General features: G+C 51.4%; 1 protein-coding gene across 3 annotated transcripts in view; it reads right to left on the reverse strand.

The window, feature by feature from the left end:
* Positions 1–17,975, reverse strand: part of MVB12B (multivesicular body subunit 12B) — a 42,343-nt gene extending 24,368 nt beyond the window's left edge. The window contains exons 1-7 of one of the 3 annotated variants that reach the window (XM_065737359.1): positions 15,643–16,412; positions 14,222–14,296; positions 13,098–13,220; positions 8,714–8,821; positions 6,662–6,758; positions 3,833–3,962; positions 3,323–3,442 (exon numbers count right to left, since the gene is read on the reverse strand). In XM_065737359.1, the coding sequence (XP_065593431.1) occupies positions 3,323–3,442; positions 3,833–3,962; positions 6,662–6,758; positions 8,714–8,821; positions 13,098–13,208 (566 nt within the window). In that variant the 5' untranslated portion in view covers positions 13,209–13,220; positions 14,222–14,296; positions 15,643–16,412. Of the gene's footprint in view, positions 1–3,322; positions 3,443–3,832; positions 3,963–6,661; positions 6,759–8,713; positions 8,822–13,097; positions 13,221–14,221; positions 14,913–15,642; positions 16,413–17,897 lie in introns of those variants that run through there. The other 2 variants (XM_065737360.1, XM_065737357.1) reach the window with 2 other exon arrangements.
* Between the last annotated feature and the right edge of the window lie 400 nt (positions 17,976–18,375).

Here is an 18,375-nt window from a genome sequence, read left to right on the forward strand (position 1 = left end):
TCTGCTTGGTGACCGGGACAGTGGGTCCCAGCAGCAGCTGCCCCCCACTTCCCGCCCTCCGTGGGCTCACCCTGCAGGCCAGGGGCAGCCCAGGCCCGGCCACAGGCAGCCCCCCGTCCCCGCACGCCGCAGGTGACAGCGCTGCACACGGCGTTCCCAGGGTCAGTGACAATCGACATTTTCAAAGCCTGACATCAACAAGTAAAAGTTGTGACTGAATCCCAGTCTCTCCAAGAGGAAGATTGAACGCCTGTGACACATCATCTGCAATCACAGTGCTCCATTTCCCAAAGTATCTGTCACAGATTGATAACATCCACACACAAAGTTAAGTGCAATTACGTCTGTCACTGCAGAGCAGCCTTCAGCGGCGCTGACTGACACGTGCTCGCAGCTGACAACGGCCGCAGCTCCGCGGCTCCCGAAGGGCCGCACGCACCGCGGGAGCTGCGGCTGCCAGGGCCTCGTGGGGCAGAAAGGATCACTGCACAGCCCAGGCACAGCCCGAGCCAGAGAGGGTCTCTTCAGAGGTGGCCTTCCAGGATGGGAGTCCGCAAAGGCATTTCTCCAGGCTGCCATCAACACCGAGGGGCTGTCACAGGGCAGAAAAGGCAGCAGAAGAGTTTGTGCCTCGTAGAACAGCACAGCATACTGTCCTCGCTGGGATAACACCACTGAGCCAGATGCCTGCAGCACGGAACACCAAGAAGTGGCCAGAAAATAACATATGCAGTCCAGCGAGAATATCAAACAAAGCCTCCCCTTGTGGTGCAGCTCTGATGTGAGCCATAACCCCTCAGCACAGAAAGGAAGCAGTGTTCTGCCAAGCAGCAAGCTGCAGAGGTCAAACTTCTGACACAGAACAAAGCTGCCGTGAGCCTCCACTGATGGCCATCACCAACCTGCACCGAGGACCAGCAGAGCCAACACGGCTGGTACAAACACAAAAACCTCTCGCTGTAAGGATTTCTCCCCAGCAGGTTTGCTGTGCAGAAGCTCAATGCTGTGTTTTTCACGTTTAGTTTATACGCACAGTTAACAGTTCCTCAGAAGGGCCCAAGCATGACATCTTGATTTAAAGTTGTTTTATAACGCTAGCGAGCAACCGAAGAGAACAGCATAAATAGCTGACCAGCCCAACAGCTGCATCCCCACTGAGCTCCACTTGGCACTGCTCGCCTGCACGGACTTAGCACTCACAGTAGCAGAGCAACTCGTTGCTGCTCCTGTCTGAATTCATCCACACAGAATAAAATGGCAAACTGGCTACCACTGTAATCGCACATCTCTATGGTGATGTAAAAATAAGAGGTTACTTGTGACTACAATCTTCCACAAACATTAAGCTTGAGTAACTTACTACACTGCTGGTGTAGGATTAGTAAAGGCTTCTCGGGTAGCACACATTTCCCATAGTAATGAAATATTTCCAGGGTTCACCCTTATATATATTTCTATTTCTTAAAAAATATATTGAATAATAAATAATCAGAGTAAAAAACAGACATGAAAGATGCTCTGAATGATCAGGCTGTGGTGTAAAAGTTACCTCTAAATCACACGGCGGGCACGAGAGCGGAGCTGGTGGCAGACAGGTGGTTTTTACTAGGAGGCATTAATGTAACATTCAATTATTCCACTGCATACTGGCTGTTTTAACTCAGCCAAATTAGAATACATTTTATATTGACTATTTTGACATTTGCTTTATTTGGCAAGTAAAACAAAACCGATCCAATTTCCTTGCAGCCATTGTAAACCATAAACTGTACAACAAGAGGTTATAAAATATATAAGCCTTGTAAACACTTCTTTTCAGACCGTTGCTGATGCTCTGAGCTCTAATTTTGGCCCTGTTCCCAATAGCTCTGAAGCTGTTCTGCAGCCTTCCCTGCTCAGCTATAAAGTGACCCTTCCACACTTAGTGATTAAGGATTGCCATTGACATTCTCTCGCTATGATAATTTTTCTCTTTACAGTGGAAATTTGCCCAGGCAGGAATTTTCTGCAGACAGAAAATGAAGAGCTGTGCTCTAAAGAGCAGGACATCTCTCTTCCTCTGATCTTGCAAGGCCCACGCCAGCACATAGCTTATGACCAGCACAGTTTCAAAACAATGCAACAACTCCTGGTGAGACAGGCAAACACCTCCAGAAGCCTGATGACTTTTCACCTCTTCTGCCTCCGTTTCAGTACAAGTAACAAGGCAGCACATCTGCTTGCACGGCACCCAGCCAGGAAGGATAGCAAGCAGGAGGCTGAGGCATGGCTGGCGACCGAGCCAATCTCTCAGTGAAAAAAGCACCCAAACTCCTTGCAGAAGTCAAACAGACACCGTAAGACAGCAGATTTCAGAAGTCTGGGGTGCAGGTGAGGGCCCTAATATGCACACCTGCTTTATAAATATACCCAATAGGTTTTTCAGAGATAGTTCAAAGTGGTTTAAAAGCAGCGCTGTCTGCAATGACTGTGACCTATATACACAACTTCCCTGGAATTACCCTTTGTTGTCTCCTTTGAAGTTTTAGCTCTCAGCAGTTACTGTCACACTGTAAACATACTTGAAATACATCAAATGCCTAATGCAAAAATACCTGTTTTGTTCTAAGCAAAAAGTCAAAGGGATCTGTAGAAAACATGCTGACCCCTGGCAATGGCTGGGCAGCAGTTCAGTGTGACCAGCATCACCAGCAGAAGCCTTTCTTACTTCACTGTGCTTTCACATCAAATCCAGGAGTAAAAATTGCTCAGTTTAACATCTGTCTAGGTTGGTTTGTTGCTTAACAACACTGTTTTCTCCAGAGAAATCCAGCAAGTAAGCTGTCATTATAGGACTACTATTATACGTTAAGTATACTTGTGCATACATCTGTACACACAGAGATATTGTATAAAAGAAAACAACCTGGGCAGACACCGTGCATGCCAGCGTCTGCCCAAAACTGCTGCTCTTGTCATTCACTGCTCAGTGAACAGTCTGCTCTGCATACTCAGTGTCAACTGCAAAACTGAAGCATAGTGGATGGGTCCAAGAAACAAAAAAATAGGGCTACTGCTTCAAAGCACGAGTGGACTGATTTTGAAGAATGAGCAGAACTTGTTTCCCTACACATTAAAAATTGTATGCACACTCCTCTTTCATCAGGGAGACAAATCAGCTTGACTACAGTTCTGGCCCACCCTCCAGGGCAACACTCACGTACTCTGAAACTACAAAGTACACCATGCAGTTACTCACACTGAGGTGGTGCTCCCAGTTTTGATTCCACCATGCAAGGCTCTTCACAACCATATGCCATGCTGCACAAAGCACAAAACTCACCTTGGCAGGTTGGGAGCTGGTGTTGGAGATGGAGCTTGGGAAGGAGCAGCAGGCTGTGAAGATTCATGGTTGCGGGGAACTCTGCCCATCCGGTACCAAATGCCCATGTTGTTCAACTCCCTGGGTAGTCAACACGGAAGACTTTAATGCTGCATATGTGCAAAACTAACAAGCACAGATACATTTCATAAACATCTCTGTTAGCAAGAACTAGTTTTATTAAAAAAAAAACCACAGAATCACCACAGTTGGAAAAGACCTACAAGATCATCCAGTCCAACCATCCACTCATCACCAACAGCTCTCACTAAACCATGTTCCTCAACACAACGTCCAAACGTTCCTCCAGCACCGCCAGGGCTGGTGACTCCACATCACAGTCAGTAACACTGGCACTCACAGACCTTTCCAGTGCTTATAAACACCAACTTCATAATGACAGGAAGTCAAGGCACTTAGCCTAGCTACAACTGACAATATGGGAGCAGCTTCAGGAGCAGGGGTACTTACCCTATGAATGTGTACTGAGGTGGGGCTTGCTTAGACCTCCCCAGGATTCGGATATCACAGATGGCTGCCTCCGTAGAATCTCGAGGGATAAATTTAATGCACAGTCTCTTCTTTCTGAAAGCTATTTCTTCTGCAAAAACAACCCAGGACAGAGGCTGGTTTGGTTTTAATGCAAGATGAGGGTATAAATGTTATTTATTGTCTCTCCAGATATTGGGCATATAATCATGGCAGGAAATGGAGCCAAAAAACAGATATATGACAGTACAGTGCTGTTTGATGGCTGAGGAAATCTTCCATCAGGAACTCTCTGTATACTGTGTGAGATTTCTTACTGGGCACTGTGATAAACCAACACCCCCTGCTTCCCTTGGCAGAGAAGACAAGACATCACACATACGATAGCACACTGCACAAAGAAAAGTGGCAAGTGGTTTTTATACTTCCCTATACCAAAGTAAGGCTAGATGGGGCTCCGGGCACCCTGATCCACTGGGTGGGAACCAGCTCATGGCAAAGGGCTGGAACAGGGTGATCTTCATGGCTCTTTCCAAGCCATTCTAGGATACGCTTCTCATATTCAGTTCCTCCTTCTAAGGACTCACCAGACTCAGTATCTGCTGAAGCAATGAGGCAGTTTGCTCTGCCAAGTGCTTCCAGACAGCCGATCAAACCGTGCTGAGGGGCAGGCAGAAAACATGCTGCCATGCAGAGTAGCTAGTAATAAACCTCACCTGTCCAACTCTCACACATCTTAAGTGCTAACAACCTGTCCTGACTCTGTCAGTAAGCACTGAAGTGATAATCCAACTGCATTTGCTGTGGCATTTTTGTAGGGTTAAAACTAGATTTACAAAGCAGTAACTGCTGGGACCCCAACAGGGAAACTGGGCTGTGCTGTGTTCAAAGGATAGATGCATGTCCTGCACAGCCCTTCCTTATGGAGCATCACAGGGAAATTTCACTTGTTTCCATGTTATCCACCATGAATAAGTCAAGCCCATCAAAGTTAAGGCTTATCTGTAGCATGACTTGATGTATAATAAGGCTGCTGTCTGCCTGCATGCAGATAATCCACATCCAGTTACGGGTCAGTCACAGCATAATGCATGGTACTGGTACACAGATACAGATCTGCTCCACCTCTTCCTAAATAATCTGTGGGGCTCAATGTCAGCAAGGAGAGGTTTCCATTTGTGTATGCAAGTACTTAAGAGACATTACAGAATTTTAGAGATAAAGTGAAAAATGGAAAGAGCAGACAATGAATGAGAATCTGAAAGCACCTGGAAAATAAAACCTCTCCAATTTAATATGAATAAATATCCTCCAGTATAAAAACAGGCTCTCACTTCACCAGATGGCAAGCAGTGCTATCTTTGTAGGCTCCTCCTGTTTCATAATTGCTATCTTGGAGAAAGTAATCCATCTTGGCCTTTGAAACCTGCAGTCCACTACCAAAAACTGTACAGGCAGTGAGGTGTGTCACAGTACAGCAGCTGTGCACTCACCTTTGCATCCACAATGCTGCTTTATATAGATGTCGAATGCCTACACCCCTACACTCTAGTCCACTCCTGCTTTGAACAATGAAGGCCTTTATCTGACATGTCTAAGGCAGATTTTAGGATACTGTTTCAGGGTTTAAAAATTTCACACCTGAAAATTTTGTCGAGACCCACTAAGGAATGTTATATCTATTTATTGTAAGTCAGGCATCACTTGGAGGAGAATACAGAAACTCACATAACCAAAACAGTCAGTTTTAGACAAAACTCGTGCCTCTTATTCGACTTTCACAGCAAGTACAAAGTCGAGTGTTTGCCTTCATCTTCAATCTCTTCCACACTTAGCTAGAGTGAAGCAAACTTGGTTTAGGAGCAAAATCCATTAATTACTCATGCTTAACCTGAGTTAATTTTAAGTAAACATATTATAAACAGTCAATCGAAATGTGTTCAGTCATGCTAACAGAGACAGGGATATGCACCACTTCATTAATACAGACAGTGCCTCTATTTGGCCTGCAAACCCAATGCATTTTAAATTAAGGACAATTTCTCCTCTCACCTTTCTACCAGCATTGCTATGAAGACTGTAACAGCAGCTGACAACTGCCCCATACTCCCAGGGCTGTGCAGGAATTGCTGAGGAATTCTCCAGGGAAGGGGGGCAGCTCAGGCACCCAATACCAGGATGCAGAACTTTTCACTTCTGGGTTATGGGTTCAAATCAGAACCAGGTGAGCAGGGACTAGCAAAATCATTATTTGCTGCAGACCTGGATAAATGATTCCTGCAGAGCAGGTTCACACGCCTCCTTTCTGTCCACAACAGGTCCAGATCACTTTACTGACAAGGACAGGTGCCAGCAGCGTGCACCCCGTGCAGTCCCTGTGCAGTCACACCCCGTGCCCCACAGCCCCCCCAGCCAGCAGCTCCAGGCTGCTCCCTGTGCCCCTCTGCACTGGAATCCAGGAGCACTCAGTGCCCACTCAACCCAGCACAGCGCCAGCAGCTGCTGCCATGAGGGGATCAGAAGACACTGCTCAGGAACTGCTCTCGTAAACACGGTGAGAAAGCCACGAATGCCTTGCAAAAGTGAGGACAGCTTCTCTCAGCAAGCTCAAACATCTCAGCACAGAGGCATGTGGCCGTGTTTGTGCAGGTGGTACAAAGCTGTGCGTGCATGAGCACAGCACTGTGCACAAGCCCTGTGCTTTCAGTACACACCTGTGAATATCCCCCAGCATGGTAGCTCTGCCCAGGACACAGCCCTCCAACCATGCAGGCACCAGGGCATGGGACTGAAGTCACAGCCTCAACTTACGTGTGTCAACAGTCTCCTGAATGGGAATGAAGCCCACAGGTAAAGTGTCCTTGATGTCAATGAGCTTCATGTCAACCAAGACGTTTCCTAAGTGACTCTGAAGAGAGAAAAGAAACAGCTAAGCAGGTAACCTTAGTGCTCTCACTGCTTCTAAAACAGCAAGAACAAACACAACACTTCTGTGACAACAATGACAGAAAGCATTACAGGGAGATGGTTCATGCAGACACAGCCAAAGTTATTACATGCATTAGCTAATTAGTACTGAATAAAGGCAGTCCTAGCTCCAAACGTAGCCGTGCTCCAGAAAAGCAGGCCATTTGGAACAAAGAACTTCATCTGAGTCCATATGAATTCTGAACTGATGCCTCGTCCTATTAATCAAGGCTTGAAGAGCTAAAAACACAATTCAGAATGACAACCTCCACAATTGTTTTGAGACCAGAGTTTCTTTTCAGTTTTCATTAAAGCCAACACTGCTGCCAGCAATTTACACTCACATATATAAGAAAAAAAACCTATGCTTTAGTTATACGCAGCCTTTATAAACAAGAAGACAGTACAGAACAAAATAAAATTTTATCCTACGCCGTCTTCTGCACCTTCTGTTCAGCTTGGATGGAGGAGCAGCCTCGGAGGGAATCCTCGCAGGTGTGAGCAGACTGACCAGTCTTGGGAAATCTGGCCTCAGAAGAGAGGGAGCTCCTCGCCAGCCATCGGGTGCGGGAGCACGGCTCAGCACAGCAGCTGCCCAGCGGTGCTCCAGCGCAGGGCACAGTGCCTGTGTGCTCCCTGCACCTCCGTCTGCTGCGCAGCTGAGACCCCGCAGCCCTCCCGCTGCATTTGCTTTAATTCACTCCTCATAAATATGAGAAACGTATTCCCAAACCATGCGGAGCAGATGATTCATGCCAAAGCCCAGCAGACACTGACGGAGGGGATTTACACCGTCTCTGATAGCCAGCAGTTGCTACTATTCTGTAATTATTTCTGACAACCTTGCATTTAAGGTAGCCACAGATAAACTTAATACCAAATAATCCCAAACCTTTCTGTTTAGTATCCTCCCTACCTATTCTGGGCTATTATTCCGGTTACTTTAGCTACTCAAGAATGAAATGCACAATTATTGTCTGTCGACCCCAGGAAGCACAGCTTTAGAGCTTCATTTTAACCTGGAGGAAGGCAGGGAAGTGGATGGAATAAAGGTCAAATGCTGGGAATTGGCAGGCCTTGGTTTTCATTTCAAGATCTGTGATCAGACTCCGAAGTCACAGTTGCTTTTCTGTTGCTGGGAAAGGCTCAAGTACAAAATGGTATCTCCATACCCTTGAGAATTCAGTCCCTGAGAATATCCAAAACATCAAGAAAAGCAGAATTACCCACTAGATGGAGTGCATTCATTGTAGAATTAAACAGTTCCTCCTGGAAAGGAGGAAGTTTTCACACTACCCTCAGCTGAAAAATTAAGTGAATGCAGCAGAAGGCATCAGGCTCTCACTGCATATGGTGTCCGCTCTTTCACAGGAGATGTGAGCAGACAACTGCCACCCATCAAATACACGCCTAGTGCTTCACAGCCATACTGCAAGATTACAAGAATAGGGCAGTGTATGCACAACGTGGGCAAATTCTAAAGCACCGCCACAAAAAAATAAAGGAAGAGAACATCATCTGGGAAGAAAACACGTATGATGCCCCTGGATTCAGAAACTAGCATTTCCCATCATCCGAGTGATTAGAGCTAGAGACTCATCATCATCTGCAGCATGCAGTTCCCATTGTAAGAACAGGAAATGCCTGTGCAAGGGAGCTGCTGAAATGCAAACATGCACTTTTCTGCTGCTTTTATTACAGATAATGCCAATTATTTCCTTTCCCAAAGAACACAGACAAAACACAAGTACCTGGCCATTGCAGTTTGCCTTCTTAGTCACCTCAATCCAGCTAAACACTTGAATTATAATTGGCTCCATAACATTCATCACTGTATAGGTAAGAACACACCAGACACACATGCAAATCATGCAGACACTCAGCAAACGGACTTACATTTTCTTTTGAAAACGATCTTGTGAAGCACAGGTATCGTGTGACCTTGGATTTAAATAGGCCATCCTTCCAGAGGTCAGCATCCAGGCCATCTGCTGTTTGTGCAACCTGGAAAGAAGGGACAGAGGCAGAGAGGAGATGTGTGAGCCAAGATAAAGTTAATGTATGTGCAGTACTTCTTCCTCAGACCTTTTCTAATTAACAGTAGCCCGAACTCTCACAGCATCTCATTAGTTCCTTCACAAGGTGCAGTGCAGAGAACTTCCAGGCAGAGGTATGATAAAATTCTAAAAATGCTGTCTCTGGGGAGTCCATTGATTAAAGATGCTCTGACAAAAGCTATTCTAATGAGGAAAGAGCAACTTTGGTGCAGTCTCCAAACAACAGTTTGGACAAGTCAGCATGCTGAGGCATTCATTACACAGTACACACACTGCAGTCTGCAAGGAGGGTCCGTTTTGACAAAGCACTGGAGAGCTATCCACACCGTGACAGCTCCAAGGCTGCCCAGGAGCCACGGCCCATCCTGACAGCACCGAGATGGAAGAACAGCACTCCTGCAAAAATCTTTGTCTTTCCTTGCGATTTTACACACAATTTCAACCAGATTAAAGCATCACATCAAACGAACTGTGGAGCTCTGACAGCGATTGCATTCAGTACAATCAGCAGCAAACACTGCACTGAGGGTTCTGCACAGAGCAGACAGACGTGCACAGGAAGGCAGGCGGCAGCAGATGGCACTCACGCCGGCTCAGGGCATGGCACGAGGGGCACCAGGGCTCACAGCAGGGCTGTGCCAGCAGCTGGGGGCAGAAAGCTCTGCCCAGAGGGACACTCACTAACCAGAGGGGACAGCAAACAAGTCACCCACTCCCCTCACATCTCACTGACAGCTCCCATGGGTCTAACAGGACAGTGAGCACCGCAAAACTGCCCAATGCCACTCAGAAGAAACAAACCTCCCCTCTGCTGTTTCCTAAGCCATGATCTCACCAAACTGAGCAAAACCTTGGCCCCTGCACAGCCCGATAACAAAGCAGCTGCTCTCTGTTGGTACTCCCTCACCATGTTTCGTAGGGCAGAGGCTCTGTGCAGGGTGCAGGAGGCAAGGCACACGCTGACCTTCCCACCATCCAAAGTGCACGAGAGAAACTTGATCTGTCTGACACAAAGGCAACAAAGTGCAGGGGTTGCTCTTCACGTTTTAGCATCTTCTGTAAACAAATCTCTGCTCAGCTCATTCCTGGGTGCAGAGCATGGGAACAGCTCCCAGTGTGGGCTGCAAGCTGCCACCAGTGCCTGCCCTGAGCAGCAGAGTCTGGCAGCATCCCACCCTGACTCAGCAATGAAAAAAAGCTGTCAAAAAGCAACAATAAAAGTACAGCAAAGCCACACCACAAACTCTTTTAGGGAAGTACCCTGCAATTCTAACTCCACAGTTACCACACACAACGGCTGAAGCCAGTTTCCCAGCGCGTCACCAAGAGAAGCACTCGGCCCATCAGCCCTCACTCTCCTGCTCAGCTGCGCTGCTCCCACTGCCCCACTCAGCCCCACACAGCCCAACCACACAGGAAACCAGCACAGCAGGGCCCGGGTCTTAGCGGCTCCCAGTGCCCATGGGCAGGGCAGGCCAACAGAACCCTTCCTGTTTCTGCTGAAATGCAACAGTTGCAGGCACCATCCCCAGCAATTAATCCTGAGTGCTGTGGCTTCGCATCACCCTGCTGAAGCCTTTCTCTAAGCCTGCATGTAAGCATGCACTAACTTGTCAGAAAACTCATGGGGAAAGAAAACACAGTAACATAAATAGGAAAGTTCTTGCATCATCTTCTGCGCAACTGCAGGTGGGGAGGACCCCCAGCTCCTCCAAGTGGAGCTGAGCCCCAGGAGCACTGTGCACGAGGGCATGGCTCTGGGGGCTGCAGTGAGGGGAAGTGGTGAGGAGGGGCCACGGTCCCAAGCAGACCCGGCCATGTCTTCTTGCCCAGTTTGAACACGTGGGATGAGAGCTGTTGCCTGGTGCTGTGTGCCCAGCACACCCACCTTGACCTCACTGAGAGGGCAGTCAGGGCCACAGGCCAGCTCACCTGCTCTTCATGCCTTCCCATGCCAGAATGCACCAACCCCAGCAGGAGGGGATCCCCCCACTCCCAGCTCTGTGGACACCCAGCAAGGCTGCAGCAAAGCCCAGTCTGTGCTGCCTGCAGCCCATGCCAGCTCCAAGGCTCCCCACTCACCCCTCCTGCCCACCTCTGTGCTCGGCAGCGCCAGTTGGGGTGGATTTTCTGGAATTTTAGTTCAGACACACTATGTGTGTTTTGGCAAAATGCATTCTTTGGTGTTCCAGGTACTAAAAGATCTGGCCACAAGTGCCAGCAGCTGTTTCCTAAGCAGACAGAAAGGGAAAGGAGGTGTTCAGATAATTAAGAGAACTACTGAAAGAAAAAATTAAAAGATGGAAAAAAATATCTCAGATCCCTCCAGGCTCTGCCACCCCCACCTGGGCAGGCAGCTCCCCAGGGCCAGCTGCAGCCCCCGGCACTGCCCTCCCCGGGTGGAAGGAAGGGAACAGCACAGGAATGGCTGCGTGCTGTGAACAGGGCACAGATGAAAGGAAAACTAGATAAAGTCTACTTATAATAGATCTGGCTCAGAAAAAAAGAACCAGTTATTATGTCATCATGGAACTCAAACCCACCGACAAAATGACACAATGCCCAATTCATTACAGCCAAGAGGAAAAGTGTTTCCACAGTTCTGAGCCCACTGCTGGAACGGACTGCTGCAGGCTGCACGGCACGGGGCCGAGGGATGGCATACCCCAGGCAACAGTGGTCAGGGCATGCTTGGCTTCCTGCTTTGAGACACTACAGCCTGGGTTCTGGAGGCTGGGGGGAGGACTGCCCTGAGTGCACCCATCCTTGGGCTGGGCGTAAGGACCTGCAGGGTGGGGCCACCACTGCAGGTACTGCATAGTGGGACAACACCAGCTGTGACCCCGAGCAGAGCTACCCTGCTGCACGCACAGAACACAGGCAAAGCCCCTGCAGGCAGCAGACACCCCAATGCCTACAGCAGGAGCTGCTGGCCCCAGAGTCAGAGGAGAGCTCCTTGTAAACACGAAGCGAGACAGAAGTCAGAGGCAAGGCAGACTCCTCCCCGTGCCCCCTAGGAGAGAGCAACCCACATTCTCAAGCATTACTGCAACACCACTATAATTGGATTAAGCCCCAGGAAAAATCTTTTATCTTGTTTAGTTTAAACAGTGCTAGTGCTGCAGCCCCCATTAAACCCCACACATGCTATGTGGGGCAAGTGAGCTCTCTGCCTGGTCATTTAGGCAGAATGCTATTCTGTTATCACATCTCTCACATTGCCCCGTGCTCCTTTATCAGAGCAAGCAGCTAATTACATAGTCTGGCTCACACAGGTAATCAGTGCACAGAAAAATGCAGTAAATGCAAAAAACCTTCTGGCTCTCAAGAGCCTTTTCACAGTTCCCACCTCCTTACTGCAGCTCGACCCATTTCTTCCTTCTCATACAGCACAGGGCATGCTGCAAGCCAGGGCTGAGGGTGTGAGCCACATGAGCTGTGTGAAACTGAAAGCCAAAGTGCGATGCAGCATAGCTGGAGCAGGACACAGAAACGCGACCCATAGGCCAAACCTTCCCTACACTGCTCTGCAAAGTCAGTACTTCATGATGTTTTGCTGCTTAGTAGCTCATCTTTAAGCAAATACAATCACACTGTTGGTTATACAGCAACTAACCCAGGGAACAAGCAGCTGTTAAACAGTGACCTCCATCTATCCATTCACATATCCATCTCCACTGGATCCAGCTGCATTTTCCTGCTGCCCAGCCTCCTGCCAAAGCTTAATTTAGAGGTTTTGCATTCTGTCCATCAAAATTGCCCTTGCAATTTCAGCTGGTTGTGAAACTCTTTGCTTCTCAATCTGGAGCTTCTCATCATTATTACACAGTGCTGATACGTGGGATTAAACAGCTGATGCGGGATCCATTTATTTGGAGATGTAATTCGTGTGATACTTAGGAATCCTTCAGGATGGCAGTTACTAGGATTATTAAATTTGCATGCCACAGCAGCCAGCTGTTTCTCAGAGCCGCTCCTCCAGGTAATTATGCTCTGGAGGAGAAGCACAGACAAATCTGCACAACTGCACCCACAGATCTTCACCCAGAGAAAGCACTGCTGAGTGCCCTGGGCTGCAAGGTGGGCATACAGACACCAAATCAATCCTTACAACACGTCTGATGGCAAATCCTGGCTGGAAGAGATACCATTCCCAGCAGAGTAAAGTTTCATTAATACAAAACCAAAGCATTTGCAATGGCAGCTGAACTAGCTCTACTTACTACATCATAGCCTGTCGGCGCGCGGCTCCGGGACGCAACCACGCCAACCCCCGTGATGGGATCCATTGGCACATCAGGCAAGGCATCGGAGAGATCTCGTACTTCAGGCATTATGGACTGATCCTGAAAGAAAGCAGCAGAGTTAAGGAGCTGCTCGGGAGCACGCAGTCCCTGGAGGAACAGAGCACTGGGAGCCCACATGTGTGTCACAGCGCCTGTCCCCAAACACCACGGGCTACCAAGTCAAATGCAGGATCAGGCAGACACACCTTCTGCGCTTTTGTTTGTTTCTGATAAGACAACACGCTTGTGCAATGCCCAACAGGTTTCGAATTTGGGTCAGCAGCCTCTTCTGAGATTAATTTTACTGTTTCCAGAATATTTAGCATGGGCTGGTCTCCATCTAGCAACGATGGGAAAACCCAGGCTCATCGCTTCCCTCCCAAATAAGAACAAATTCCATTCTTGACTCAGGCTGGCTGAAACTGCTCTGCTATTTTAAGCAGCAAGAAATCTGCTCCCCATGGCTTCAGCACAAGGCTCCCACCCACGACAGGCACTGGGCATGATGAGGGCTCTCGCGAGGCTTCAGCCCCACCACTCCCCCCTGAACCGAGCCACGGCCGCATAGCAGCACACATGTGTCTATATGCAAAACTGTGCCTGTGGCGGAGTGCCCGAGTGCCAGGGGAACACAGACGAAGCAGCACAGGATGGTCTGATGCAAAGCAGACAGAGGCCTTGAAGGAGCCCGAGCATCTCCCATGAGCAAGGCAGAACAGCACTGAATACTTCAGGGTAGAGAAGTACACAAAGAGGGAGAGAAGCAGGTGAAAACAACCCATCTTGGAGAGATGCTATTGCTGGAAGCAGGAGGAGAGGAGAGCTGCCAGAAGAGCTCACGGAGGAGAGGTGCCCCTGCCCCAACACATCCTGCAGCAGCAGCAGCAGGGGAGGGCCCTCGGCTCAGGCAGGACTGCCCTGGATCCCCCAGCGCCGCAGATCCAATGGCAGCACCTGGCACGAGCATTGCTGTAGGCGGGCAGGCAGACAAACTGCAGGGCAGGGCCTCCTCAGAGGGACCAAGCCCAGCACTGAGGCTGCGGAGATGGCAGGTTACTTACTGCTTCTAAAAAGGCAGAGGTGCCAGCAGGACCAGGGTTTACACTTCACAGTGCCCAGTCTGAACCAACACGGTGCTGCGGGCAACAAAAAAGAGCAAATCTGGGCCCTATGTAAATAACAATGCCACACAAACAACCAAACCAGCCTAAAGCCTCCAAAGTAGAGGGAGACCTCCACCAACAGAGCTCTACCCCAGCACCTGGAGGAGCACCCAGCATGCGCCAATCCTCACTCGGTCAGGGCCCACACGAAGCCTCCTGCTGGCAGTGCCACCCACCCAGCACGGCATCCTGCAGGGTGGCACCGGGCCGACCCCAGGCTGTGCAGCATGGTGGGGCAGCCCTCACCCGAGGGGCACTGGGATGCAGCTGGAGCTGGTGCAGAGCAGCAGGAACTGGCCTGCATGCTCAGTAAATGTTTTTCTGAACTTGGCACAGGTCAGAGCGAAGCTCCGGGCTGATGCACACCATGAGTTACATTTCAACTCTCCCTTGGGCGCCTGCAAAGTTTGGTTTCTTTGCTATCACACCTTTGAACTTAAAAAAAAAAACAAAATACAGTGAAAGAGCAAATCAAATTAGGGAACATGATTCTACAAATACTTCTACTAGACAGCTTGTTGTTTTAGGGAAGTTCTCTTCAAGCACACGGAGCTGACCCGCCTGCAGTGCAGCAGCCTGAGGGCTCAGCCGATGAGCGAGGACGGCCCCCACTCCCCAAAGCCCCACCACCCCCTGCATGGTGAATCTGGAACAGCCCTGAACAATCACAGCATTTTTCATTTTTGCCAGGAGCACATTCCCTGGAGGCCGTTCCCAGCAGGAGGGCACTTCCCGCTCCCAGCCTGGGGAAGCCAGACAGTCCTGAGCAGGAAGAGGCCCAGCTCAGGCCCCGTTCGCTCAGTGCAGTACCGGCCCAGGGCACAGAGAGCTCCACTCTGGAGCAGCCTTGGGAACATCAGAAGCTGACCTCCCTGAACAGCAGCAAAACCACCCCGGGCCCTCAGCAGCGAAGCTTCAGCCCTGACACCACAGCTCCATGGCAGCTCGCATCAGGCTGGCTCCACACGGGGCAGTCCCCCAGCTCCCAGCAGTCTGTGCACAGTGCTGCTCCAGGCTCAGAACAAAGCCTGCAGCACGCACCAGTGGTGGCTTTCTGCCCGGCCCCACAGTCGCAGGCTGGAGGCCACGACCTGCAGGCACAGCACCATGTAACACAGTGGCAGCAGGAATCCCCCAGCAGCTCATGCACAAAGCCAGGCCTCACTGTGCCATAGCCCCGGAGCCGTCCCTTTACGGCCTCTTCACGCTCTCTCTCAACTGTTTCCTGGCTTGCTCATCTCTGACAGTCCCAGTCACACTTTCCTGCTGGTCTCACAGTATATTTGGAGTGGAGCACTGTGCCCCAGTGACCCACCCACCTGCACTGCTGCACCACGGCAGGGACACACACACAAAAGCACAGCTCCAGAAATCCACGCATTACGCTGAGCTCAGAGTGCTCTCCTTCTCAGTGCTCCTTTTCAAGAAGCAAGACAAGTCCAAGAGTTTGGGTGGTGGGTGAACGGCCAGTGCCTGATGTATGTGCTCCAGGAGCTTCACGCTGCAGCAAGGCAGGCCAGGTTCTGAGGTGAAATAGTGGGGGCCAGGAGAAAGAAGCAGCTCATTGGTTCTTCCCACAACTGCAAGCCCTGTTCTTTAGCACCAACCTGCTCATCCTACAGAGAAGAAAATCACAGAATGGCTTAGCTTGTAGGGGACCTTAAACATTATCTATTTCCAACTCTCCTGCCACAGGAGAGGGGTTACAGGCCTAGATGCAGTACTCCAGAAGGGGCCTCACAAGGGCAGAGCAGAGGGGGTTGGTCCCTTCCCTCACCCAACTGCTACCCCTCTATTGACGCAGCCCAGGACACTGCTGGCTCATGTCAGCTTTTCATCCACCAGAACCCCAAGTCCTCCTCCTAAGGGCTGTTCTCAACTTTTTCTCCCAGTCCGTACTTGTACCTGGGACTGCCCTGTCTCAAGTGCAACACCTTGCACCTAGCCTTAAAATTCATTAGATTCTTGTGTGCCCACTTTACGAGTGCGTCCATGTCCCTCTGGATGGCATCCTTCCCTTCTATTGTGTCAGTTGCACCACTCGGCTTGCTGTCATCAAAAGCACAATCTAAGGCAAAATTGGAAAAAAAAATAATAATCCAGCTACCCAGGTGTGTTCCTGCACCGTGCAGGAGACCGTCCCACCAAGCCAGAGCAAGCACCACTGGAACGTCATCCACCTCTGATCAGGAGGCACAGCACAGCTGCTTGCACAGACTATGGGTCAGAAAAACTAGCAGCCAATGGCAGAACACAGGGCTAGGGCCCTGGACACACCTTGGTCACAAGCAGACAGACTCAGGGTCATCTTTCACCCAAACAAAGGTTCACCAGGAGTCACCCGCACACCCATGCTGCAGACAGCTGCCCCTGCACCAGCTGCTGGAGCCCGTACGCTGCGATGGACCTGAATGGAACAGGAACACAAGTCCTGGAGTGAGTAAAACTGAGATCTCAGATAGCTGCACAGCAGTTCTAACTGCGGACACCCATCTGTGAGGTATCCTGTTTCAAACTGAAATAGATTTCCATGCACAGATGACCTTCCCCAGGTTTTCAGTGACACTCAGGTCAGTTATTTCCATCTCAGCAACAAGGGGCTGCAAGGCCTGAAGCCTGGGACTCAGAGAAGCACATGCCATGAACCAGAACACTTTGTATTTATCTTCATGCTTCCAAGAGCTCAAACCGAGCCTACAACCCAGAACATCTCATGGGTAAGGCCACGTTGGCCAGGAGCTGCAGGGACCACACTGAGCTGCAAAGCTGGGCACAGCGGTGCTAGTTAAACACAGGATGGAGGCACACGGTTGTTGGCCTGTGCAGTGAACGCCTCCTGGAGCCCCACTATCACAACCCAGCTGCAACCGCCCTGGTTGTGAGAGAGCACAGGAGGTGGTAAAGCTCAGAGAGTCCCTGTGACCCCTCCTGGGCACCACAGAGAGTCACTGAGAGCTGGGAACACAGGAGGGGAGTAAAGAGTGCGGGCAGTTCAGCACCACGTCCCGGCTGGGACAGCAAAGAGACAGCGCGCGCTGATCACTTCCAGCTGCGCAGAAACCTCCGTGAACAGGTGAAGAAAACAACACCAGGCAAGCAAATCCATGCTGTAAACACTCACAGCAAAAGAGCACAATTAATGCAGTATCGTTTCTGTGCTCTCTAAGCAGCCGAGAACGAAATTCCCAGCGAAGTCCCCCGCGCACCGGGGTCGGAGGACGGCGTCCCACCCGCGTCCTCCGTCCCGTGTCCCCGCTTTGCTCCGCGCGGCAGCGGCCCGGCTCGGGCCGAGTCCCGGTGCAGGCCGCGCCCGGCGCCGAGCAGCACGGCGGCGTGCAGCGGGCCCGGCCCCGCGAGGGCAGCGCAGCGGCGGTGGGGACGGTCCGCGGCCCGGGCCGCACCTCCCGGAGGGCCGCGCACGGCTCCGCTGCCCCGCGCCCCGGCCCGGCCCCGCGCGGAGCCGCGAGCGCTCGCAGACGCGGCCCTCCTCCCTTCCCTTCCCTTCCCTCGTTCCCTCCCGGAGCGCGGCGGAGCGGGCCGGCCGAGGGCCGCGGCGGGGCCGGGGACACTTAACTGTTGCCCGCGCGGCGGGCGGCGGCTCGCGGCTCCCTCGGCGCAGGCAGAAGCAGCTCCTCATCGCCCGGCGGGGCGGGGGCGGCGCGGCGGGAGGGGCGGCGGCGGGGGAGCGGCCTCGCGCGGGGCGCGGCGGGCCGGGCCTACACCGGGCGGCCCGGGCCCAACCCCGGCAGCGGCTGCTCCGCACCGCGCGGCTCCGGCGCGCCCCGATCCGCGGGAGCCGGACCGGCACCGCAAGAACGACGGCCGCGCGGCCGCCCCACCCACAGGGAAGCCGCGGCCGTGGGGGTCCGCCGCGGCCTAGGGCCGCTGCTCCGGGAGCTCCGCGGCGCCAGAAATGAAGTCCGTAACGAGCACGCCGCGTGGCTGAGCTCCGGGCCGGGCGGGGGTCTCGGAACCGCCCCGCCGTGAGCTGCGGCCTTTGGGCCCCCGCACGCGGTCGGTGCCGGGAGGAGAAGGGCCGAGGTCCGCGGTGC

The sequence above is a fragment of the Cyrtonyx montezumae genome, unplaced genomic scaffold (genome assembly GCF_038088225.1).
Source record: "Cyrtonyx montezumae isolate F1298 unplaced genomic scaffold, pur_monq_1.0 scaffold_20, whole genome shotgun sequence".
Lineage (NCBI taxonomy): Eukaryota > Metazoa > Chordata > Aves > Galliformes > Odontophoridae > Cyrtonyx > Cyrtonyx montezumae.